This window comes from Physella acuta, unplaced genomic scaffold (assembly GCF_028476545.2).
Source record: "Physella acuta isolate Inbredline_101_S28 unplaced genomic scaffold, ASM2847654v3 ptg000770l, whole genome shotgun sequence".
Lineage (NCBI taxonomy): Eukaryota > Metazoa > Mollusca > Gastropoda > Physidae > Physella > Physella acuta.
This window is the reverse complement of record NW_026732288.1, coordinates 7,589-34,845: the sequence shown is the minus strand read 5'-3', so window position 1 is coordinate 34,845 and position 27,257 is coordinate 7,589. Positions and strand designations below refer to the sequence as shown.

Sequence of the window (27,257 nt, the reverse complement as noted above, 5' to 3'; positions counted from 1 at the left end):
GTAGTGGGTGGGGGCAACAAATAATCATGCTAAAATGAGTACATATTGGTTAGATGTCTGGGATCAGCATGGTTGAATCGGTAAAGCTCGTGGATGCTTAACCGAAATGTCTCGAGTTCAAACCCTAGGGCAGATTATGCTTGTTAGCTGGGGACAGCAACTCTTCTAGGAGAGACGACTTAAAAAAGAAAAGCAGGCTGAAATCGGAGTCAATGGTCTCAATGACGCATAACCAGTTGACACGTATACTTAATTGTGTTGGAGGGTATCCCTTCCAACACTAAAATTAAGAACTAAGAAGAAGAGAAGAAGAAGAAGGTTAGATGTCTGTATCCAATTTACCGCTCATGAATACAATTGGCAGCTTTTTAGAATTAGCAGTTTTGTAAATATCGGTGTCGAATGTTCCTATAAGTTATAATAAATAATCCATTAATATCTTGAATAGTATGCTGATTAGGATATATATATATATATATATATATATATATATATATATATATATATATATATATATATATATATATATATATATATATATATATATATATATATCAGGGGCCCCCAAAAAGTTTCAGCCCGGGGCCCCGCCCAAGCTTAATCCGCCCCTGGCTCCTGCGATGTAGCGTAGGCCTGCAGAGTTTCTTCCAGGCATCTCTTATATGGGGGGGGGGGGAATATAGGCCTATATCTTCAAACAGCCTAGTTCATAATCAGCAAATCTATATTATTGTATCAAAATGCAATCATTTGCGTAGAAGATCACTTGGAGTTGAAACACATTTTATTTCAATTATTTTACCCAAACTTGTCTAGCAGGCAGATTTCGCTGCAACAAATTATAAAGATTTTATCATAGATTTTAAGATGACGTCAACACGTGTTGGGGTGAGGGAGCACCGGATATTGCCTAAATGGAGGTCAGAGAATGCCGTTAAATTCGCTCACAACTCAACGCGAGGACAAGTTACTCTAAACACTCAACGTGTAGCGCAACCCAACAAAAGAATGCACGTCCATTAGCTGCCTGCCAGGTTTTACCCGCACCGAAACTATTTATACCTTCGTGACGTCACCAGCTTTCTGGGTCTCCTACTCAGGTACTTAAGCGTGTGAAATATTTTACGAGGGGGAGGAGACGAAGGGGTGGGGCGAGCGCAGAAATCGGTTAATTAACAAGGGCCAATTAATCTACATTTCAACCTGGTTTAATTTTGAGATATTTTTTTTTAGAAACGGTGAATAAAATAACATGTGTTATAAATTGAGAACGTCTAAATTTAAATATAAAACAGTCGATGGACCATTGAAAGATAATCAAAATAGAAATCATCGAGCTCAAGAAGGGCGGCCGTGCGGAAATGAAGGCAAGATGGCCTGTTCGCGTCACTGGTGACGGTAAATACGAGCCAGATGGTTCATGTATACACCGGTGCCTTCTGGGACTCCGTCGTCTGCTAGCGGGGGTAGAAGGAGGTCTGGAAATAATGAGACCTAATGGTGCGACCATTTAGTGAGCAGTACAGCACGCCGCGCCAACACGCTCTGATAGGTCGTGAACCGTCAACTCCTGATACCTGTTGCATTGTGGTTGCCATGTGAACCAGAGTTGCTCCCTGGTACTGTGTCCTGGAATCTTCTGTGACTGCGTTTATGTGAGACATTGTTAGATTATAGCACTAGATTACATTAGTTTTCAGTGTAACTCGCCAGATTAGTTTGTTAGAATTTTAAGTCTTTTTATACATGGCCTTGTTTCATTGAGTTGTATACTTTTAAATTTAATAACGTATTTTATCAAGTCCTGCATGTTAAATTAAAACGTTTATTTAGTTTATTGAGTTGTGGCCGATAGAAGTGGTGGTTCTCTCCACCCATACAGTGTAGCTATATATATATATATATATATATATATATATATATATATATATATATATATATATATATATTAGACAGTATCAATTCACAGGCATGAGTATCATGCTGGATGTAAACGATCGGAAAATTGATCATTCGTCAAAGTTCTAAGAAAAAAGGAAGTGAATAATAGATTAAAACAGGTACAGAAGAGAGGGGAGGGGAGAGACCACCGGTAAAATAAAGTTGTGGCTTTAGTAAACTTTAGTTCTAAGTGACGTTAAGTCAGCTATTGACCTGTTGATGTTTGTGATAAAGCATCTTGTGAAGCATCGCTGCAGCTAACCAACCACTGGAACTGGAATCTGACAGATGACCACTACAACCACTGGACTGTAACAAGTGACCACTACATCCACTGGAATCTGACCACTACATCCACTGGAATCTAACAAGTGACCACTATAACCACTGGAATCTAACAAGTGACCACTACAACCACTGAAATCTGACCACTACAACCACGGGACTCTAACAAGTGACCACTATAACCACTTCTTTCTTCTTCTTCTTCTTCGTTCTTAATTATTAGTGTTGAAGGGGATCGAGATTTATCTGCCAGTGGGTTTGAACTCGAGACTTTGTTCGACTTTTCGGTTTAGCAACCATGAGCTTTACCGACTCGACCACGCCGAACCCCACTATAACCACTGGAATCTAACAAGTGACCACTACAACAACTGGACTCTAACAAGTGACCACTACAACCACTGGAATCTGACCACTACAACAACTGGACTCTAACAATTGACCACTACAACCACTGGAATCTGACCACTACAACCACTGGAATCTAACAAGTGACCACTACAACCACTGGAATCTGACCACTACAACCACTGGAATCTAACAAGTGACCACTACAATCTGACCACTACAACCACTGGAATCTAACAAGTGACCACTACAACCACTGGAATCTGACCACTACAATCACTGGAATCTAACAAGTGACCACTACAACCACTGGAATCTGACCACTACAACCACTGGAATCTGACCACTACAACCACTGGAATCTGACCACTACAACCACTGGACTCTAACAAGTGACCACTACAACAACTGGACTCTAACAAGTGGCCACTACAACCACTGGAATCTGACCACTACAACAACTGGACTCTAACAATTGACCACTACAACCACTGGAATCTGACCACTACAACCACTGGAATCTGACCACTACAACCACTGGACTCTAACAAGTGACCACTACAACAACTGGACTCTAACAAGTGACCACTACAACCACTGGAATCTGACCACTACAACCACTGGAATCTGACCACTACAACCACTGGACTCTAACAAGTGACCACTACAACCACTGGACTCTAACAAGTGGCCACTACAACCACTGGAATCTGACCACTACAACCACTGGAATCTGACCACTACAACCACTGGAATCTGACCACTACAACCACTGGAATCTGACCACTACAACCACTGGACTCTAACAAGTGACCACTACAACAACTGGACTCTAACAAGTGGCCACTACAACCACTGGAATCTGACCACTACAACAACTGGACTCTAACAATTGACCACTACAACCACTGGAATCTGACCACTACAGCCACTGGAATCTGACCACTACAACCACTGGACTCTAACAAGTGACCACTACAACCACTGGAATCTGACCACTACAACCACTGGAATCTGACCACTACAACCACTGGACTCTAACAATTGACCACTACAACCACTGGAATCTGACCACTACAACCACTGGACTCTAACAATTTACTACTACAACCACTGGAATCTGACCACTACAACCACTGGAATCTAACAAGTGACCACTACAACCACTGTAATCTAACAAGTGACCACTACAACCACTGTAATCTTCGTGTCTACTGCCGTCAACCACTGCTGCACCATACTGCTGACCTTCGACCCTCGACTGGGGCACACAGTGTAGTGTAAAACGAGCAGACAATGGTATCTGATGTTGCTTGTACTAAATCTGAAAGTCAGGTTATCAACATTAACGAGCTTCCCCGAGGACTGTTTTTATTTTATCTAGAAAGCCGAGGTTAGGTCCGATAGAAGATTTTATAGGTATCAGTGTTTGTAGTGAAGGGTGATTTTTCTTACTGGCTTTCAATTAAATAGATGGATAAATTATTATTTCGTTGCGAAGAATGGTGTAGTTTGAGTTACTGTTTGTGAATAGAGTATATAGGTGTGTTTCTGCTTCATTTTGAGATGACTCTTTTGCTTTCTTGTAAATCGTAGCGTCTATTCCATTTGCAGAATGAAAGTCAGTCAAATAATTGTGTTTTTTTAAATACATACGTGATTTTAAATAATTAGTTGTTTAAAACTTACAAGTTGTTGGATTCAGCAACATTTGAACTTTTAGTTTCTATTTCTGATGCCCAAGTTTCTTATTAAAATAAAAAGGCATTAAGGACTACATTTAAGTAACTCATTTCCCATAAAAACTGGAGATAATGGCGAGTGACTTTATGCATATTGTCGCGACGATAGTGATGTTTGCAGCGGTGACAGCTTTCAATGTGGACACCAAGAACAGCCTCATATTTAAAGGACCCGTCAACAGTTATTTCGGGTACTCTGTTGCCTTATTGGCCAATTCCAAGGGCACATGGTAAGTCTTTTGAATTCTACGGAGTGTTGATGTAGGCATGTGTGATGGTAATGTTGATGTAGGCATGTGTGATATTAATGTTGATGTAGGCATGTGTGATGTTAATGTTGATGTAGACATGTGTGATGTTAATGTTGTTTTAGGCATGTATGATGTCAGTGTTGATGTAGGCATGTGTGATGTTAGTGTTGATGTAGGCATGTGATGTAAGTTTTGATGTAGGCATGTGTGATGTTAGTGTTGATGTAGGCATGTGTGATGCCAGTGTTGATGTAGGCATGTGTGATGTTAGTGTTGATGTAGGCATGTGTGATGTAAGTGTTGATGAAGGCATGTGTGATGTAAGTGTTGATGTAGGCATGTGTGATGTTAGTGTTGATGTGGGCATGTGTGATGTAAGTGTTGATGTAGGTATGTGTGATGTCAGTGTTGATGTAGGCATGTGTGATGTAAGTGTTGATGTAGGTATAGGCTGTCAGTGTTGATGTAGGCATGTGTGATGTCAGTGTTGATGTAGGCATGTGTGATGTAAGTGTTGATAAAGGCATGTGTGATGTAAGTGTTGATAAAGGCATGTGTGATGTAAGTGTTGATGTAGGCATGTGTGATGTAAGTGTTGATAAAGGCATGTGTGATGTAAGTGTTGATGTAGGCATGTGATGTGTGATGTAAGTGTTGATGTAGGCATGTGTGATGTAAGTGTTGATGTAGGCATGTGTAATGTAAGTGCTAATGAAGGCATGTGTGATGTAAGTGTTGATGTGGGTATGTGTTGCCAGTTTTGATGTAGGCATGTGATGTGTGATGTCAGTGTTCATGTAGTCATGTGTGATGTCAGTGTTGATGTAGGTATGTGATGTGTGATGTCAGTGTTGATGTCAGTGTTGATGTAGGCATGTGTAATATGACTCCCATTTTGACGTAAATTTGTACACACATTATTTTGATCCATTTTAATGGTGTCACCCCACCCCGGTCATCGATTGAAAATATTCAACTAACCTTTTTTTTCCTTTTTTAAATTTTGCAGTCGGTGTTACCCTCCCCCCCCCCCCCCCCCATCCACGATGATAGCTTTAAAGTTTTTAAAGTAAAGGTGTTTATCTATAATCGGTTATTATTACAGCTGGATAAATCATTAAATCATTATTTCATATAAAGTTAGCAGGTTTGTGTCATGGTCTCAACACCCCCCCCCCCTTGTCGGGATCGTGTATTTGTAGGCCTACTTAACATGCTTTTTAACTCTAATTGATCATCCATTAAACTGGCCTATATTTTGCATTTTTTGGTCTTGGTCTCACAAAACAATATCCCATAATTTAAGAATATATCTCTCTCGTAGAAATTTTCTATGATCTTTTATAAATTATCTATCTTTTATAAAGTAACACAGCATAGACAAAAACTTTATATTTAGAGTGTAATCTTATATAAGATGTAACGTCCATAAAGATGAGGTGTAATGTTCATGAAGATTGTATGTAAATTGTAATGTCCATTAGGTGTACTGTCGTCCATGTAATACTAATATCCGTGTAGAAAAGACAACAAATTATCTGAAAATAAATTTAATTTAAAAAAAAAAGACTTCAGCAAAAACTTTGTTCGCTCATATAATCTCTTACACATTTTAGCAACCGATTCTTTTGATAAGCTGATTATACAGTTGTTTTTTAAATACTTGTTTTATTTCAAAATTACAGTGTTCTTCAAGGCATCTCTTCGGGGAGGGGGGGGGGGGCGTTACCCGAAAAAAGTCTACCGCCCCCCCCCCCGAACGAAATGAAATCTATATAGAATATATATATTTTTTAACAGTGTCTGCCCCCCCCCCCCGAAAATTTCTTCCCCTTAAGGGGGGGGGGGCGGACTTACATTTCCAGGGGAATGGGTGGACGTTGACATTTCCAGGTGGGAGAGGATGAAGTAGGTCTATATTAACTATATATTTTGTAGGCCCTATACACATTCTATTTCGTTCCGGCGGGGAGCGGTAGGCGTGCTTTGGGAGTGGGCGGGGGCGGTGCCTCAAAGAAACCCTGACCCATTGATAGAATCAGGGAGTAGCGAGGGGGGGGGCGGGGGTGCGGACCGCAGGGGGGGGGTGACATCAAGGCAAAAAATAGCAAAATATATAGAGAAAAACCTGAGGGGGGGGGGGGTGCAAATCGAAAACTTGATGGGGGGGGGGTGCAAATCGAAAGTTTGAGGGGGGGGGGTGCAAATCGAAAGTATGAGGGGGTTTAACACCCGACCTCGCTACGCCACTGGATAGAATTATTTTGTTTTACTGAAAATAAAAAGCTAGATATTCGATGCGGAATCGAGTTTTTTTTTGCCGGTATCGCAGTTCGGTTCAAAAGGGTTGGGTTCAGGCAAAGGAAGAGATATCACCAACTTCTTTAACACCAGCCGCCTTTTTACCGTACCGTATTACCAGAGAAGCTTTCAGTGTTGTTATGATTGTCCTGATTACCAGTGCTAGCACGATGTATCTACATGACTTAGTAAATCTAATGATCGCATAACTACGTCTGGCTGATTTGATCAAATTTTAACATTTCGTGATGTGTAAGTGACCAAAAGCGGTGTGCTGAATACTTTATTATATGTACTTGTAGAGTATAGATCTAGATGCCAGCAGGGGCGGAACTACAGTGCCGCCAGACCCCGCAACGCGGGGGGCCCAGGCCATTTAGGGGCCCACGGCCGACCATAAAAAAATTGTTATAGTTAAAAAAAAATTCTTGCATTTTTGACTTAATGTTTGTTTTGTAAAAAAGATTACCGTAGCTGCGGTTGGATTATCTTTATTCTATAGACACCACCCCTTGGTCATTTTTCCTTCGTTTTTAAACCACTGTGAAAGCCGAGTCCTCTTTCTCCTACAATCAATCCTATCAAAGATAAGCAAACGTTTAAACCACTTCCATGACTTATTTACCTTTTTTAAATAGTCAAATAGTGATGCTCATAAGCCTCTTTTTAATAGATTTGTACTAAAATAATTAAAAAGCAATTACTTTTCTTTATTATTATTTTTTAAAAATTACTTACTAAAGAATGACACTTTATATAAAGATAATGTATTTAAAATTTATAAAAATCATAAAAATAAACATGACACGAGACACCATTCTTTACAGAAAGCTTTCATGTTTTATATTCTTTTGACCTATATGATGTTAGAGGTCTTACGGCAGACATAAAATAAAACTAATTTTCACAAAACAGACTAATTCACTTATACACATGACATGATGTTGTAATTTGTTTTAATTAAAAAAAAAAAAACACACGTATTTGTATTTCTCAAAACACGAACAGGCCAGCAATAAGTATCCTATGGTCGTATTTTGTGTTTGAGTATATATATATATATATATATATATATATATATATATATATATATATATATATATATATATATATGTATGCCTATATATTTATATGGGGGGGGGGGCCTAAAAAATTTTTTTGCGGGGTGGCCCCTTTTTTCTAGTTCCGCCACTGGATGCCAGCGTGGAGAATATCGTTTCAGGTGCATGCATTCTTTGGCATCATGGATGCTGTGCTTTAGTTTAAAGATGTGCTTCCCCCTCCCCATGATATGCATAAAGGAAACACTGGTTACCGTATGTGCACTTTAACCTTATATAGACAATACGCAGTTTTCTCATTATTCATATTGTATATCTAGGTCATATATGTATTGTATAATAGATTGACGACAGAAGCCTGTGGTTGTATATAACACGTTTATTGGGTCTAACTACATCATGATGGTAATACCAGAGAGGACGGAAGGAAGTACCCAAGGGACATCACTCAAGATAACAATATTATAAATATAACTAATACAGAAGAGTGAGTTCCCTTGACCTCACAATTATTTCAATCTATTACATCCCTTTACCCTTAGACACAATAACACATCTCTCAATAGAACAATTGATAGTATCCTAAAATCACCAATTATATTGTAACATGAACACTATGGTAGATTACATCCTTACAAACAATGCACAATATGCTACAACATAATCGAAATACAAAACAATAATGTCAAAGTCCTTTTGACCTTTAGAATCATAGGTCTAACTTATTTGGGACTTTGATTGTCCTGCTTGACCTTCTCAGTGGCTTTTGATTTGGTGACTCAAGATTCTGACCATCTGGATTCTCTATCTCAGGAGGTCTAGGATTTAAATCATTAACTCCAGAATTTACATTTTCTGACTCCAGACAACTTGGTTCACTCATATCAACAGAACTTGGTTGTGGAACAAACTGAGTTGGTGTGAACTGTTCAGATTTGGTGGGATTGACAGATTCACACTTATTATCTGCACAAGTTATTTTTAACTTCATAAGACACAGGTCCTGTACATTGAACAATTTGACCTGGTATCCATTTTTCCTTTCTCCCATAATTTCTTAGATACACATTCTCATTAACACCAAATTCTCTTTCAATGAATGTCTTGTCATAATCTAATGGAACTATTTTTGAATTGGCATCTGAAAGTATTATGCTATTATTCAGATCCTTAATTGACATAGATTTCTTTGATTGATCAATTTTCTCAGGTAATCTGATAGTGCTTTCCTGGTAACCAAAAATACTGTTTAAAAGTACTATTCTGGACCATATCACTTTGCAACTGTGATCCAGTATTTGAAGTGGGTGTATTAAATGGCTAAAATCTTTTTCTTCTTTTGATGTTACCCTTTTAGTTTCTGTAAGTGCTAATGATGTTAGCAAAGTTGTTTGATGATCACCTTCCTTCTTACTAATGTATTTTCTTTAAAACATTTGAAATTGCCATAACACCATAATCATTTATGAAGTTACAAATACTTTGTTTAGGCAACTCTGACTGATAATGGACTGCATCTTCTCCATCTTTTATATTATCTTCACAAAGGTTTTTATTTCTTATTTAATATGGCCTTAAGTCATCATTCACAGACTCTTCAGGCCAACCATTCTTACAGTACTCATATACTTTTATTAAGCACTCATCTTTTTGTGTTTCTCTTTTAATATCATTCACATTTATATTGGAGTTATCCATGATAGTGAAGAGAACAAATACATCTTCTGGTACATAGCTCAGGCTTTGGTTTTTTAAAGGTAATCTACTAAGACTATCTGCACTATTCTCAGATCCAGGTTTGTATTTCAATTCATAATTGTATGCAGTTAGTGTGATAGCCCATCTTTGAATTCTTGGTGAGGCATGCTCAGGTAGGGTTTTGTTTTCTCCAAATAAACCTAGCAATGGTTTATGATCTGTAAAGATGGTGAACTTCCTACCAAACAGAAACTTATGAAATTTCTTAACACCAAAAATGATGCCTAAGCCTTCCCTATCTAACTGAGAATAATTTTTCTCAGCCTGATTCAAAGATCTACTGGCAAAAGCAATGGGTCTGTTACCCTTCTCATCCATGTGGGACAAGACTGCTCCTACACCATCTGGTGAAGCATCACATGTTAATATAAGTCTTTTCCCTGGGTCATAGTGAGTTAGTAAGGTGTCAGCAGACAAAGCCTCTTTTGCTGTATTAAAAGCAGCTTCTTGTTGTTTACCCCAGTGCCAAGTTGCATTTTTCTGTAGCAGCTTGTACAGTGGTGATAGTTTACCAGACAGATTTCCTATGAACTTTGCATAGTAATTTATTAAGCCCAAAAAAGCTCTTAGTTGTTGGGTATTTTCAGGTTTGGGTGCTTCTTTAATGGCTTTTGTTTTCTCAGGTTGAGGTCTGATGCCTTGCTTGCTTAATACATAACCAAGAAAACTAATTTCTGTCAACATGAATTGACATTTATCTTTGTTTATCTTTAAACCTTTTTCACCAACAATTTTCAAGACTTTATCTAGTGTTTTAAGATGTTCAGTGTCATTCTTACCAGTTATGTACACATTGTCAAAATACACACAAACATTTGGAATATCCTTAAAAATACTGTCCATGACAGCTTGGAAAATTCCAGGGCTAGATGATATGCCAAAACATAGTCTTTCATATTGGTAGAGTCCTTTATGTGTGTTTATTGTCGTATAGACTTTTGAATCTGGATGCAGTTCTAGTTGAGTGTAAGCATGACTAAAGTCTAATTCAGTGAATTTGTCTCCTCCTGCCAAATTCAAAGAAATTTCCTCAATGTTAGGTATAGGGTACCTATTTAGCTCTATTTGCTTATTCAGTGTAGTTTTATAATCTCCACAAATTCTTATAGAACCATCCTTCTTTAACACTGGCACAATGGGCGTTGCCCAATCAGAATAGTCTACCTTCTTTATGATGCCATTAGCTTCCAATCTACTTAGCTCATTTTCAATTTTATTCCTCATTGCATAAGGTGGAACTCTAGCTTTGCAGTATCTTGGATTTGTATCTTTAATGCTTAACTTCACTGTTCTATCATTTAGTAATCCTGAGTTACCAAAAACACATTTATTTTCAGATATAACTTTATCTAGTGAAGTAAGACTAGATTCTTTTACATTCTTCAATGAACAAATACTCTCCCAATTTAACTTAAGATCACTTAACCAGTTCCTACCTAGTAATGGCGGTCCATTTCCTTCAACCACAAGAAGAGGAAGTTTAACACTTTGACCATTATAACTTACATGAACCATACACTCTCCTATTACCGGAACATTGTCACCAGTGTATGTTGTTAGACACTTGTGACATGGCTGTAGAGGCACTGATCCTCCTATGACAGCGTCAAAATCTTTCTTTGTTATGATTGTTAGAGATGCTCCAGTGTCCAGTTGGAAGCTGATGCTCTTACCGTTGATATTAACTGGTACATTGATGGGAGCATGACTTATTGATTTCACAGAGAATAGGTTGAAATCCGGCTGCGAATCAGTTTGAGCATTTTCACAGGTAGAGTGGTTCATTGGTTGGGTTAGGTAGTCTTGGTGAGAGTTAACATAGTGCTGCCTTTGGTTGCGGTACTGTCTTGACTGGCTAGATTTAGCAACAGACGAAGACTTTGCAAAGCAGGCCTTGGCAATGTGACCTTGCTTACTGCACTTATAACAAGTTGCAGACTTGAACTTGCACCGATGAGATGCATGGGGACCTTTGCATCGATGACATTTTTGATAATTATTACTAGATTCAGATCTAGGATTTGAACGAGCAGGCTGTTTAGCATAAGTTGGAATGCTCTGATGGGGTTGATGTTTATTGACTAACCTGCTGTTTACTGCATGGATCTCTGAAGGTGCTAAAGATCTCGCCGCATCAGATGACTGCTGGAATGAAATTGCTAGTTGTATTGCTTTTTCCAATGTTAGATCTGACTCGAGCAGCAACTTTCTTTGAATATCAGGGCTGTTTACACCTGTCACAAACTTTTCACATAATCTGTCAGACAGCGTGTCTCCGAATTCACAAAATTCACTTAAATGACGTAAAGCAGCAACATATTCTGATATTGACTCGTTTGGTTGACGAGTCCTACTGTCAAATCTAGCTCTACATAGAAACTTTGATGGGGTAGGCGCATGGTGGTCTGTTAGCAATTTGCTCAGCTCGTTAAAGCTCTTGGTAGTTAGACTAGCTGGCGCGGATAAGTCTTTTAGTAGCCTAAATTGTTGAGGCCCTATGACTGTTAACAAAACAGCTCTCTTTTTGGCTTCTATCGTCACGTCGTTAGCTTCTAGGTAAAAGCTTAACCTCTCTAGGTAATCTTGAATGATTTCATCATTCGCATCAAATTCTTTTATTTGGCCATACAGCGCCATAATTCTAGAAATAATTAGCTAATAAGCTCTAGCAAACCTCTTTTTTGCGTAAGTAGGTGCTCTTTCTAGTAGATGTTTATCCTTCGTCGCCAGTTATAATAGATTGACGACAGAAGCCTGTGGTTGTATATAACACGTTTATTGGGTCTAACTACATCATGATGGTAATACCAGAGAGGACGGAAGGAAGTACCCAAGGGACATCACTCAAGATAACAATATTATAAATATAACTAATACAGAAGAGTGAGTTCCCTTGACCTCACAATTATTTCAATCTATTACATATTGTTTAGAGTGGAATGAATATTTCTCAAAATGGTTACCAACTTAATTTTTATAATTCTACACATTTAAAATGAGATGGGTCAAACACGTTTTTTAATTTAAAATTTATATATTGCAACTAATTATAAACAAGGTTGTTTTTCTCAACAATATTATTCAATGCTTCTAATCTGGTTTTTTAAAATAACCAAGTGCCAAGATACATGGTTGACATTTGATGCAGTAATCAAATGTGATTAATGCAATTATTTGGGGTACTTCATTAAGAGAATTAACATAATTATGTTAACATTCATTTAAAGTCAGAGCATTTAATTGTAATCTCAAAATTAGTTTGAGCATACTATTATTTTATGTTGTCTCATTGGAGCCACAGTTAATTAATGTTGGTCTGGTGCATAAATTGTCAAAGAAACCTTAGTGTAGATTATATGCAAGTTCCATATCAAGATAATTAAAGAGAGGAGGGCTGAGTGTTGAACTATTTATAGGTATTTGTGAGATGATAAATAACACAGATTGAACACATAGTTGTAGAATCTATTGGTTTGTTACAGTTTTTATCCAGATCACAGGTGATTATTCAAACTCTGCTTACATAGTTCATCAATAACAAGCGCAGTACTTCAATAATGCTAGACTGACCTAATTCTTTTGTATATCTTGACATACAAGTAGTACAAGTGTGGGGGAAGCGATCTACCATGTAAAAAAGTACAAATAGCAACAAAAACACAACTTACAAAGAACTTGGGCCAGGTAAAAGAATCTTCAATAAGAATTGGCTTATCAAGCTGAGAGGATTAGGAGAATAGACAAGGAATCCATAATGTCAGGACAGTCTTTAAGGCAGTCAAGGCATCAAATGTAGCTGCAGAGAAGAGGTAAATTAGTCTATCTGCCCATTAGTGAAACCAGATGTTGTTACCTGAACAATTAGCTGCAATGCACCACATATACAGTGAAGACCATTAAGAGAAACAGTTTAGACCAACAAATGAGCGGATGATTTTGAGGGGTTACTGAAGACATCAGTGGACATACTGAAATGGAAGGAAGTTTACCTAATCAAGATTCCAACTTATTGCACTATGATTAGAGAACAATCAATGGTATAGAAATAGAAACTCTTTACAAGCATTTTCCAACATTATGGCATCTTATAAAGGTATGTATGTGTGTATTGTCTTGTCAAATGTCCCATGGTTGTTAACTGGGGTATAACAGGAACAGTTATTGTTTGAAGAAATAGAATTAGAGTACAATGGATTATGTGAAATCCAACTTGATGCCCTAGACTTTGTAGACTACCTCTAACACAACCTACGAAGCAGGAGAAGATAAACATGGTGGCAGCACAGAGTTAGTGCTGCTGTATGGTTCTGTGACAGAACAATCACACAGAAAAATCCAGACTTCCTTAAAACAGTAGTCTCATAAGAATTCTTTTGATTCATTGGCAAGACATACATTACACTAAGAGACAGAAATGGTTAGAGAACACACACCAGTATTATTATATACTAGTACTAATTTTTTCCATGTTGTAATGAAATTCTCACATGTAACAAGATTTTGGAGATACAGACACAAATGCGAAATAACTTTTCTTAACTGTATTCTTTGTATGTTAAATTAATTATTAAAAGCAATTAAGTTTAAGACACAAAAATAATAATCTAAGACAATTTTCCTGTATAATTTATTATAATGCTTTTTAGTTTATGTGGTTGTTTTTAAAATAATTTTTGTAAAGTGTTGTGGTTGAAACGTGTCATTTCACTTAGCCATACAGGAAGTAAAAAAATTATATAAATATATCTGTACAGTAAATAGTTAATGAGAAAGCCTATGAATAGGTCAGCAAAAGTTGAATAAGCAACATTTAACATCATACAAAATTTATTGAAAGAAATAATTATTATTATATTTAAACCAAAGCAACAAAATAAAAACAATAGGCTACACATTAAATATCCTTTATTACAGTGAAAGGCATACATAGAAAGATATAAGATGATTTCAGCAAGTTTAACAAGAACAAGAAAAATTAGCCAATATTATCTAAAATAAAAGAACCCAATTTTCCTTCTCTAAATGCTGATAAAAATAAAAATGAAGCCTGAGTGTTATCTGGGCGATAAACAAATTGATTTGTTGCCACATCTTTGACACGTAATATTAACTTATGTTTAATAGCTATTTTAGATAAAAGATTTAAAATATTGTCTGTGGGTTCTTCAAGCTCAAAATGATCAATATATTGAAAGTGTTCATTCTTGTTTAGCCAGTATAAAACATAATCAGCAACATCAACCTCTCCAACTAGGTGATCTGGTATACACGAACAAGCTGCTAGTTTCATCCCTTCCTCCAGTCCTCCAATGCGTGGTGACAGTATACCAGGGGTGTCGATGATGTAAACATTTGGATTAGTGCTTACTTTTATTTTTGACAAAACACTTCTGGTAATGCCAGGGATAGAGCCAACTGATGTTGCTCTTCCTTTTTTAAGCATTAATGTTGATCGAAGAGAATTTATAAACGTTGACTTTCCAACATTTGGAACTCCAATTACCAGCAAATTATAATCCTCTTGGCCTTCTCGGCTATATCTAGGTCTAGATTCGATTAGTTCATGAGCTACGGGTAAAATTGTTTTTTTTAAAAATTGTTCATGAGCTGTATTCTTAAAATTTGTAAAAAATATTGAATCCACACCCTGTTCATGCAACTTTTTCACAATTTTTTCTTTTGTATCCTTTTCTGTGTTTAATGGAGTTAGATCAACCTTATTTAATAATAAGATATGTGGTCTGAGTTTTATTACATCTCTAAAACGATTGTTTCTTCCTGAAATCGGAATTCTGGCATCGTGTATTTCGATGATACAATCCACTTTTTGAAGTTTAGCCTGAATTTGCAACAATCCTTTCATCATATGACCAGGAAACCATTTAATATTTTTACCAGGCAGTTCAAATGATCGTCTGAATGTTTTCTGAATTTCGAAAAATTTTCGTGACATTTTAAAGTGACTAAAGAAGTACACATGAAATAATCAGGCCTAATTAATTAGGCAAGCACACGAACTGCCGCTAAACTGCGGCGTCTGTACAAGTGCAAGGGCGCGGCCATATTTGTTGACGCGGGTATGTGTAAAATCTAAACTCAGTAGCAAGCGTATCAAAACAAACTTTGAAAGCGAATGAGGGATTAAGGGCGCCTTAAAGTAAAGCATTTCTCTTGGCAAAGCATTTCTCTAGGCCAGGGACTAATAATGTTTGTAAATTCTAAATAAAGGAAAGACATTTACAAACATTAGACCCCCCCCCCCCAAATAGGTTTTGTCTAATTAATACTATAATAAATAATAGGCCTATGATTATAATTTTATATAAAACTATAGGCCTATTAACTAGTATTATTTTATTAATTAATAATTAGGCCTAGGCCTACTTATATATTTTTTATATGGGCCAATAATATATAATTAATACGCCTAATTACTAGTAATTACTAATTAGGCCTATTGGCCTATATTAATTTAATATATTTTAATATATATATATATATATATATATATATATATATATATATATATATATATATATATATATATATATATATATATATATATATATATAATATATATCAAATATAAAGGCCTTATATATATATATATATATATATATATATATATATATATATATATATATATATATATATATATATATATATATATATATATATATTGCCACCAACCAAAGATTACAATTTACATGTGCCATTTTCTCAATGTGAATCCAGGTGAAGCCCATTTTTGTAGTTTCCGCTTCCAGGTCCTGTCACCAGGTATTTCTTGGTCGATCACTTTTGTGCTTTCCTTAAGGGTTCCACTGGTGGTATTGGTTGGCCATCTGCACAGTTTATGCCCTATCTAACCCTATCTTCTTTTACTAATTTCTTCACCTGCAGAAAGTTGTCCTGTCGGGTCAGCAGATTCTGTTTATTAAGATATGGACTTTATCAACAGTGGTCTTTGTTGTCCTTCAAGACCCTGCCCCATACAGAGCACTAATACATTCAAGTTGAACATCAGCACCTTGGTGGTTTATCTCAATAATAATCAATCTGTTTTACAGGTTGTTAGCTGGTGCTCCGCGGGCCAATGATTCAGCCTTACCTGGAGTCCATGAACCTGGTGCTGTCTTCCACTGTAACTGGCAATACAGAAGCAGTTGTTTACCTATTCGAATTGATGAAATAGGTTTGTGCGTCTTATTTAATTTTGAATCATAATAATTAGCTTTATATTTAGTGTTGTGTTGTTCATGTTTAAAATTTTATTTCACAATACATTACAAATATTGTTTAATAATCTGTTATAAATATTAAAATTAAAATACCCATTTACATTTGCTTCTTAACAGGGAAAACTACCAAGAAAATTATTGATTATTAAATTATTAATGGTAGTCAAATCGAGTTAAATAAAGCATAACAAACTATTATAGTTTTTCTACGCATATTTCTGCAAGATAATGTAAATTCTTGTTTGATATGTATGCAAGTATAATTTAATTAATAATTAGAGATATAATTGTTGTCACACTCCTTAAGTAGGTGGGGATGGGGGGGGGGGTCAGACTTAAGTGATGATGTGTAACATGGAAGAGGGTTAAGAAAGGTTAATATCACACTTTTGCATTTTAAAAATGGATTTTTAAAACTAAATTTTAGCAGTATTTTAAAATTTTATTTTAGTTATTTTTTTTAAAAAGTGTAATGCAAATTGATCTTCTTGTAAGCATGCTTTATTAAATTATCTAGTTTGCAAATATTTTTTTTATAAACAGCTCAGTTAGTATTGTAGAAAATAATTGTGATATATCAAAGAAGCAAATTTGTAATTTTACAGGGTGGGGGTGGAGGTCGAAGTGTGATGTCAGTTTAGACAGGAAGGACTTACTTCATCAACATGGGTGACTATGGCGTATAATTTCTAAAACGGCAAAAAAAAAAAAAGAAATACCATTTATGTATGATGGGACGGCATGGTTGAAAGATAGAACACATCCCTGAGTCCACCCAACTCTGAAGGGTACCTGACTATATTAGGGAAGTAAAGGCAGATGGGCATAATGCTGACCAAACTATACCTTGATATGTTGAGGTCTCAGAAACTGGTGAACTCTGCTTCACTTGCCTTGTGGACCACCAGGTTTGAAAAGGAACTTTATTTACATTTATGTATGACACTCACACTTTTGATTTTATCTGTATTTAAGGAAATGAAAAACAAACAATCTACAAAGGAAAAAATATTACTATTCACCACAACAAAAATAACATGTGGCTAGGAGCATCAATTGATGTCAACATCCATGGAGATTTCAAAGTGATGGTAAATAATTACATCCTTACTTGAAATATGTTTTAAAAATAGGAAGAGAATATTATTTAGACCAGTGGTTTACTTTATATGTGTGTGTATATATATATATATATATATATATATATATATATATATATATATATATATATATATATATATATATATATATATATATATATATATATATATATATATATATATACACTTACACATACATATATATATATATATATATATATATATATATATATATATATATATATATATATATATATATATATATATATATATATATATATATATGGGGCCTTTATACTCACACATATAATTGGTTGTTATTATATATTAAACATTTAATTATTTTATTATATTTTAATATTGGTGTTCATTTCCCTCAGTTCCCATCCCCCTCCATCTGCCCTTAACATGACACTTAATTTAATAAAGTAATACAAAATGTGTATCTTGTGTTAAGATTTGTGCACCTAGATGGAAGGATCAGAAGTTTTTGGTTCAAGATTTAATGCTGATGAATGGATTATGTTATGAGGCAAATAGAGATTTAAAGTTTAATGAAAATAGTGCCTGGCCAGTGTTTGAAAATTATAAAAAGCAAATTCTGAAGTCCTATTTTGGCTATGGCATGGCCACTCTTGGAATGTCTAGTGTCTACTCCAGGGTAAATAATTTTGTTTTAATTTCTATATCACCAAAAATATTAAAAAGTTCTCTACAAATACACAAAAATATTGTATTAAATTCTAACTGAGGAAGATAGGTTTAAATTTTTAAGTACAAAATCAATCATGATAACTTAAAGACAAAGAATTACTCCCTTATTTGAACTTTTCTTGCCAATAAGGCAAACTAAAAAGTTATTTTACACTTTTAGGATGGTACATTTGCTGTGATTGGAGCACCTGGTCTTAATGACTGGTCAGGTAAAACACAAATACAAAATGTAACTGTAGTAAATAAATAAGTTTATTTAAATAATGAAAATGCTAATATGCCACATATTTAATGACATTTTTCTATGTTTAGGAGGCTACGCACATATTGAGCCGCACCATTCTATAAAACCAAAAATCCTAGAACTTGCATGGGAAGCAGAACATGACTCATACTTTGGTAAACACAATTTTAAAATAATAAGAAATAGTAGTACCATGTGAATAATGCAAGCCTCTCTTCTACAGTACCTATTAATCCCTCACCTTAATTTACCTTTGTTAAAATTATTGACAGGTATGTCTGTCACCACAGCCAAATTAAAAGCTGAGGATGAAATCACTTTTATTATCATTGGTGGGCCAAGAGCTGGCGGGCATGGCAAGGTAGATCTGCTGTCAATATTTTCATTAACATATTTTGACATGATATTTTTAAAATAGCTTTTTAATGACAAACTGTTTCCTGTTTTCATACCACAAGCTTTTAGATGGTTATAAAAAAACTATCATTAATTTAATATTAACGAATTTATTTTTGTAGGTGTTTGGTTACAATACTGACCAACAACTGATTCTGGTCAAAATGGGAGAACAGGTAAAGTATTTTATCCCTTCACAATTTATTTACCACAGTGTTCTAATGTTGTTATTAGCTTTCCAAAGCCTGCCCTTGCTATTTCTTTATTACATACTAGTCATCATTTTATACATTTGTCATCCTAGTCATACATTTTTAACTTAGTAAACTATTTGAATTTCACACAAACCTTAAATTTGCACAAAATGTAGTCTACTTACATAGCTTTCCTACAATTAAAAAAAAATATTGTTTTATATTTGTTCTTGTTTCATAGTTAAAACCTGAAATGTTTATTTCTTAAGTTGGGGAGTTCCTTTGGCTCTTCAGTGTGTGCTGTAGATGTAAATGGTGACAAATTAGATGACCTGGTTGTTGGAGCTCCACATTATTCAGACAAAATGGATGAAGGAAGAGTTTATGTATTTATTAACAGAGAGTTTGTAAGTTGGCTATTAATTTACATCTTTATTTATCCTAAAATTTTAGAAGCTATTTAATTATAGTTAATGAGACCTAACTTAAGTTACTTAACTCCAATAATTTAAACAATCCATTTTAATTTTTTTGAATTAGAGGTTAAAAACCCAATGAGGTTAGCCTAAATAAGACTTGATCACTAGGACAGATGGAATAAATACAATATATTTTAACATAACAGTAATCATGGAAAGTATTCCACTGGATGTGTGGACTTACATGAAGACAAAAAAATTATGTTGAGAATTCAACATTTTCTTTAATTTTGTAATTATGAACTCAATTGCTCAACCCCTCCATGATATATTCAAATTTTAAAAAGATTTGTATATATATATATATATATATATATATATATATATATATATATATATATATATATATATATATATATATATATATATATATATATATATATATATATATATATATATATATATATATATATATATATATATATATATATATATATATATATATACATTATTTTTTACTAATAGATAGGGGTGTAACAAGATATAAATATTAAATAATTTATCTAGGTCTGTCAAATTTAACGTTGTTATAGTTGATAGGAAATATAATCTTGATGTTAAAATATTAAAATAACTGATGATAAGTGATTAATCTTGCTTTTAAGTTTAATGCTACCTTGTTATTGTTTTATATCTTGTATAAGTAAAATACACACCTTTATTTCCTTGGAATAAAAGCTTGTGTGATTTTGAATAACAGTTTAACTTAGAGCTGATGGAACCACTGCTAGCAGGATCTAATGCTATTGGTGCCAGATTTGGAACAGCTATTGCCAACTTAGGGGATATTAACTTGGATGGTTACCAAGGTATGAGTTATTAATTTAGTTTGTTGGAACTTTTGGATGCTTACAGTACAGCTAAATCTTAGGAAAAAATGCATAAATGCAATATTTAAAACTTATAGATGAAATAAAAATTAATTGCTGTTTACTTTCTACTAGACATAGCTGTTGGTGCACCTTATGAGGAAGGATCTGGTGTGGTTTACATTTACAATGGAGACAAATCTGGATTACGTTCTGTACCATCTCAGAGAATTGTTGGCAAAAGTCTTGGCAAAGACCTTAAGACTTTTGGGTGGTCATTTTCTCGGCCATGGGATGTTGATGGCAATCATTATGCAGGTACTGTTTATTTGAAATCAGAATTATTAATAGTAAAGAGCACTTGCTAAGATAATGCAGGTACTGTTTATTTGAAATCAGAATTATTAATAGTAAAGAGCACTTGCTAAGATAATGCAGGTACTGTTTATTTGAAATTGAAAGTAAAGAGCACTTGCTAAGATAAATCCAAATTATCGAAGATCATTGCTCAAAATAATGGTGCAAAAGTTATAATAGGTGTACCATAGGGTTTGAACTCTGGACTTGTCAGTTTAGCAACCATGAGCTTAATTGGCCGTGTAATGCTGACAGCTAAGAAGTGAATAATTTAAGTAAACCATAGGTGATCAGTGCTGGTTTATAGCACAAATTCTTTTGTAGTACCAATATTAGTTAAGATTAGTTGAGATAAATACCACAACTAATATATCTTTTTTAATATAAGATTTTGCAGTTGGAGCCTTTGAATCAAATCGAGTTGTTTTATTAAGAAGTAGATCAGTTGTAGATTTAGAAGCTCAACTTGAAATCAATCCAACACTTCTAGACCTTAGGAGTCATCCTAGTTGTATGTATCGTGGCCAACCCATGCACTGTTTCAAAGCAACCATCTGCTTGAAGTACACAGGCCAAAACTTGCCTCCATTTTTGGGTAAGTTTTACTTTATTTTGTTAAAATTTTAATAAACAGTCTTTTTTGCTTCTACTTCTATAGTTATTTGTGTATAATGGTTCTACACATAATAATTTCAATTTTTTTTATTTGCCATAACCATCATTTTTAAAACATCAAGGTTAGCTTTTCTAAAGTTTTTAACAAGTCTAGATCTTCAATTGTATGGAAGCTATTATAAGGCTAAAAATGTTTAACAGCTGTGTAGGCTTTTCCTTTCTTATTAGAAAAATGTTAATCATTTTGCCTTTTTTCAAATCAGTAGATCTTAGTTGCAGGATAATGCTGATTTGCTTTTGTTTTTCAAGAAATCAACATAACGTTAACAGTGGACACACTTGACCGTCATAGAAATGAAAGATTAAGGTTGTTCATCCAAGGAGAAGGCTACTCAGAATTAGAATCTGTTAATGAGATACTTGTCACAAGATTGGACTACTTAAACTGTGACAGAAAATTCTACATTTTTGCAAGGGTTGGTAATATTTATCAGTATGCTGATAGATGGATCAGGGATTATATAGCCCTCCCCCCTCCCCTCAAATGTAGGAAATTTTGGGAGGCAAACTGTAGGGCTATCAAAAGTTAGCAAATTTTAAATTATTATTTTTTATGTAAAGTGTTCTGATTGTAAATTATTGTACAAGTTGAACAGCTATAGGAAATATTTTGAAAGTAAATAAAAAAATAAATTTTGAACCTTATCTAGCATTTTATATTTTTGTTGAAACTTAAAAATAAAAACCTTGATATGTTTTAATAAGAAAAAATAGGCACAATCAACATATGTTGATAAAAGCTGACTTTTTATCATTTAATCTTTGTAACTTATAGAAAAGCAGAGATGTTGTTACACCACTCCAGATAAATCTTGCCTATGATATTTCTTCAAACTCAGTTGGCTTTGCTAGTCAATGTGACATTTGTCCAATTCAAAACAAATTCAATCCAACAAAACTACACAAACAGGTAAGTAAGGCCTACTAAATTTCATCTGTCCATGTTTTTAATGAAAAATATTATTCATTCAAAAATTAACAAACAAGTTTTAATTTATTTATTTGACAGGTTTATTTTGCTCTGGAATGTGGTGAAACTTGTAAACCAAAGCTCAGCATCCAAGCGATTCCTGTGTTCAAGAATAATGAAACTAGCTTGATCATTGATAATTCACCATACTTTGACCTGGAGGTAAATATACTCAATGCAGAGACTGCAGATATCTCATATCTGACTGTCACAACTTTGGACTATCCAACTAGCCTGGAATTCACCACTGCCAAAGATGGAAATGTCAATGTTTTCTGTAGCTCTGCTCTACCAGGATTTAATAGGTCTATGAATAAGCTCACATGTGATATTCTTTCACCTATAAAGCCTGGACAAAAGGTAAGTGTTTAGTTTAAAAAAAATATTACTTTGTTTTGTTGTGCACCACTGTTATAAAGTTTAATTTCTGCATGGGAATCTGATTTTAATTTTTATAATAATTATTATCAGAAACAGTTCTATTAATGACATTTACACACTTTTTATAAAGCAGAAGAATATTCTAATTTTTTGAATATAAGCAGAAGAATATTCTAATTCTTTGAATATGAAATTATCTATAAGAGTTACAATTTCTTCATTAACTTAAAGTAAAACAGTAATTTAAAATAGAGATGTAAAAATAATACGACTGATTGTATCATACCATATTGAGAATTACTGTTTAATTGTTCATTTTTGTGAGACTATTATTTCTGTGCTCTTCAAATTAGTAGAAATTGTTTCAAATTTAAAGTATTTGGAGTTTGCTTTTTATAAAATATTTTGATAAGTATGTTAATGGGACGCTATTGAAAAATGTAATTTACTAAACTTTGAATTTTTTTAAAATTTGTAAGTGGGGAGGCAAACATTGACAGAAGTTGTTGTTGTGGTTTGATAAGCTGTTGAATATTCATATAACCCAACTCTAAATATTTAAATAATTTTTATAATAGATTTTTTTGTAAAAGAATAAAATGACTATAATAAATTAAACCTAGTTATTGTTTTTTTGTGTCTAGGTGCATTTTAGTGCCAGGTTTTATGCCTTTGGAGTTTCATATGACCAACATAAAATGGCAGTCCAAGTACAAGTGGCATCAGTTGCCAATCATGCAAAGGAAAATATTTCTTTAACTATTCCCATCAGAATTAAGGCAAAAATGAGACTTACAGGGTATAGTCTTTTCTTTCTGCATGCAAGGTTTTAGTTAACAGGAAAAAATTAAGTTTGTGAAATTAAATTTATTGACATTTCATTTTTAATGTTTCATAATTTGGTCTTACACTATTTAGAGTAAAAATAGATATACTGGATTTATGACTCATATTTTTGGTATCTTCAATTTCAGTGTGTCAATACCAAGGCAAGTTACAACATACCATGATCAGTCCAGGCTTCCTGTGGCATCAGACTGGGTGTCCCTATCACATCTTTACATACTTTCCAACTTGGGTCCAAGTCCTTTACCTCATGGCCAGCTTGTACTGTCAGTGCCAACATCTAAATGGATAAAGCTTTCCCGAGTTCAGGTAAAAAATATTTTTAAAGTTTAATAGCATGTTAAATATGCAGGAAAGTATCTGTAGAGTTATAAATGCTAAGTATTCTTTTAGTTTAATTTTATAAGCCATTTTTTAATCCACATTCACAAAACATTGTAAATATAGTAAGCAAAAATAGAATAAGCCTGTTTACTAACTTTACTCAGGTTGAATCTAAAACCAGTGGCAACTCACCATCAAGGTTACCTATTGAATGTAACAAATTATCTGATGAAAGTGGGAACATTAGCCAAGAGCGATGGCCTGAAGAAACAGGAACTATTACATATCTGGTGTGAATTTTTACATCCTATTCATAACTTAGATAACACAAGATTCACTCAGGAGCATTTCTTATAAACTAGTTTTCTTCCTTGATTAAATATTATCACCATTTGCAGAAATATATTGGATTTTAATTTTTCAGTCTGTTTCAGTTTTTAAAAAAAAATCTGAAATAGACAAGTAGTTGAACAATTTACTTTTAGCCAACCTTTTAATTGTGCCTTTTTTTTTCTTTAGCAATGTGATAGTATGTTGTGCACTAATGTGACTTGCTACATGGGCCACATGCAAAAATATGAAACTGTTTATGTCAATCTAAGTATTGAAATTCACAAGAATGTCCTGGAAAAAATAAAGGTAGTTTGTTTATGATTTCAGTGGAATAAAATTCGACTGCAAACAACTTTATGACTGCATTTAGGTTGATGAGTGACATTATCACAACAACTAGTTAACTTATAACTTCTATTAAAGCCAATGGCTGCTAGACTTATTAGTCTTTAAAGCTAGTGTGCTTCAACACTGAACAAGACTACAAAATAAATCTATGAATTAAAATGACTTTATTTAAGTATGATTAAAAATTTCTATGTCAGACCTCAAGATATTGAGCCTTCAATATTTCAGGCTGATCAAATTCTTCACTTTGTGAGTATGTGCCAGCTACGTGAACCAAGTTATTTGTCTTATGAGTCTTTGACTCAATCCTCCAATGCTACGGTAATAAATATAATATTACTTCCTACTCCTGCTGATCTAGGTTTAATAAGAATTGAAACATTTTGTTTTTTCAATCAAGAAATTTAAGATCTAGGTTTGAAAATAATTGATACATTTTGTTTTTTTAATAAAGAGAATATTTTTCAAACTACTTCACTAGGTTTCAACATTCATAATGTTCAAGTCATTGCCTAGTCCAACTCTTAGCTGGTGGGTGTTGATCATCAGCTGTTCCAGTGGACTTTTATTATTGTATATTTGTGTAATTCTTTTGTGGAAGGTCAGTTTATACTTTTTAATAAATATTTTTCTTTTTACAGTTTTAACGGCTTAAGTAAGTGTGATTTGTATCAATCATTTATAGATAATGTAAACTTTTTAGTACACTTCATTAAAATAATACTAAAAAACTAAAAATTCTCAGATCTATTTTGAAAAAATTCAAATTTATGTTTGGCTTTTTTCCAGTGTGGCTTTTTTAAAAGAAAAAGAAAGGAAGAATTAGAAATGTTGATGAAATATTACGCGTCTGAGAGGGAATTTCCTGATACAGTTAGTGCCAGGTCATGTGATGTCATGGTTCAGTCTTCAGCCATTGATTCAGAAAGAAGTCTACGTTGGCATCACTTTCAGACTCTTCCTTCTCAAAGTTCATTTTTCTTTTGTCCAGATGAAGAGCAACAGCATTTATCTTACAATGACAATTATTCCCTAGGTCAAAGTCCAAGCCAACACAAGCTGCTTCATGACCTTTCACCTTTCCACACCTTACAGTACCAAAACAATAACAATCATCGTCGAGGTGATAGGCATAAAGAACCTGGTGAAACATCACATAGCAGGTCTACGAGCAGCCTCCAGCCCAATGTTTGGGTTCAGCCTCCAGCCTCTCCACCCCCGTCCTTCAACAACGATCTGTATTTAGAGCCTCTGGAGTCAAGAGCTTAGCATCAGAAAATAATTTGTAAAACAGTTTAGGAAATGACTTGAACAGCTTGTTCATAGTTTATTTTTGCATGAAGGTTGCCTTACATCTCTTATTTACCTTACAAAGTGCAATGAGGAATTTTGTTGACATAGTTATCTTTGTGTTGCTCTTCTCACCTATATATATACATACACATATATATATATAAAATAATACTAAAAAACTAAAAATTCTCAGATCTATTTTGAAAAAATTCAAATTTATGTTTGGCTTTTTTCCAGTGTGGCTTTTTTAAAAGAAAAAGAAAGGAAGAATTAGAAATGTTGATGAAATATTACGCGTCTGAGAGGGAATTTCCTGATACAGTTAGTGCCAGGTCATGTGATGTCATGGTTCAGTCTTCAGCCATTGATTCAGAAAGAAGTCTACGTTGGCATCACTTTCAGACTCTTCCTTCTCAAAGTTCATTTTTCTTTTGTCCAGATGAAGAGCAACAGCATTTATCTTACAATGACAATTATTCCCTAGGTCAAAGTCCAAGCCAACACAAGCTGCTTCATGACCTTTCACCTTTCCACACCTTACAGTACCAAAACAATAACAATCATCGTCGAGGTGATAGGCATAAAGAACCTGGTGAAACATCACATAGCAGGTCTACGAGCAGCCTCCAGCCCAATGTTTGGGTTCAGCCTCCAGCCTCTCCACCCCCGTCCTTCAACAACGATCTGTATTTAGAGCCTCTGGAGTCAAGAGCTTAGCATCAGAAAATAATTTGTAAAACAGTTTAGGAAATGACTTGAACAGCTTGTTCATAGTTTATTTTTGCATGAAGGTTGCCTTACATCTCTTATTTACCTTACAAAGTGCAATGAGGAATTTTGTTGACATAGTTATCTTTGTGTTGCTC

At 34.3% G+C, this 27,257-nt stretch overlaps 2 protein-coding genes across 4 annotated transcripts; one reads left to right on the top strand and one right to left on the bottom strand.

Annotated features, from left to right (window-relative positions):
• Positions 1 to 1,444: 1,444 nt before the first annotated feature.
• Positions 1,445 to 26,522, top strand: LOC131950548 (integrin alpha-PS3). 3 transcript variants are annotated; one of them, XM_059312763.1, is made up of 23 exons: positions 1,445 to 1,619; positions 4,267 to 4,546; positions 16,758 to 16,882; positions 17,904 to 18,019; positions 18,486 to 18,689; positions 18,903 to 18,951; positions 19,055 to 19,141; positions 19,259 to 19,347; positions 19,505 to 19,558; positions 19,846 to 19,983; positions 20,756 to 20,864; positions 21,000 to 21,182; positions 21,610 to 21,816; positions 22,146 to 22,312; positions 22,672 to 22,806; positions 22,906 to 23,226; positions 23,892 to 24,046; positions 24,222 to 24,402; positions 24,582 to 24,707; positions 24,937 to 25,056; positions 25,327 to 25,419; positions 25,580 to 25,699; positions 25,888 to 26,522. In XM_059312763.1, the coding sequence occupies exons 2-23, from the start codon at positions 4,389 to 4,391 to the stop codon at positions 26,365 to 26,367; spliced, it is 3,417 nt and encodes a 1,138-aa protein (XP_059168746.1). In that variant the 5' UTR covers positions 1,445 to 1,619; positions 4,267 to 4,388; the 3' UTR covers positions 26,368 to 26,522. The 3 variants fall into 3 exon arrangements, with proteins under 3 accessions (XP_059168746.1, XP_059168745.1, XP_059168744.1); XM_059312762.1 differs by having other exon boundaries at positions 1,445 to 1,655; positions 4,249 to 4,546; XM_059312761.1 differs by having other exon boundaries at positions 1,445 to 1,655; positions 4,189 to 4,546.
• On the bottom strand, positions 14,576 to 15,755 carry LOC131950550 (mitochondrial ribosome-associated GTPase 1-like). The gene has a single exon (XM_059312764.1). The coding sequence runs from the start codon at positions 15,638 to 15,640 to the stop codon at positions 14,663 to 14,665; it is 978 nt and encodes a 325-aa protein (XP_059168747.1). The 5' UTR covers positions 15,641 to 15,755; the 3' UTR covers positions 14,576 to 14,662.
• Positions 26,523 to 27,257: the final 735 nt, after the last annotated feature.

Excerpts from the sequence above, each read along its gene's own strand:
- LOC131950550 (XM_059312764.1), bottom strand. The coding sequence starts at position 15,640 with ATGTCACGAAAATTTTTCGAAATTCAGAAAACATTCAGACGATCATTT.
- LOC131950548 (XM_059312763.1), top strand. The coding sequence starts at position 4,389 with ATGGCGAGTGACTTTATGCATATTGTCGCGACGATAGTGATGTTTGCA. Across the intron at positions 16,883-17,903 it reads TATTCGAATTGATGAAATAG|GAAATGAAAAACAAACAATC; the intron begins GTTTGTGCGTCT and ends TCTGTATTTAAG. Across the intron at positions 25,057-25,326 it reads ATGTCCTGGAAAAAATAAAG|GCTGATCAAATTCTTCACTT; the intron begins GTAGTTTGTTTA and ends TCAATATTTCAG.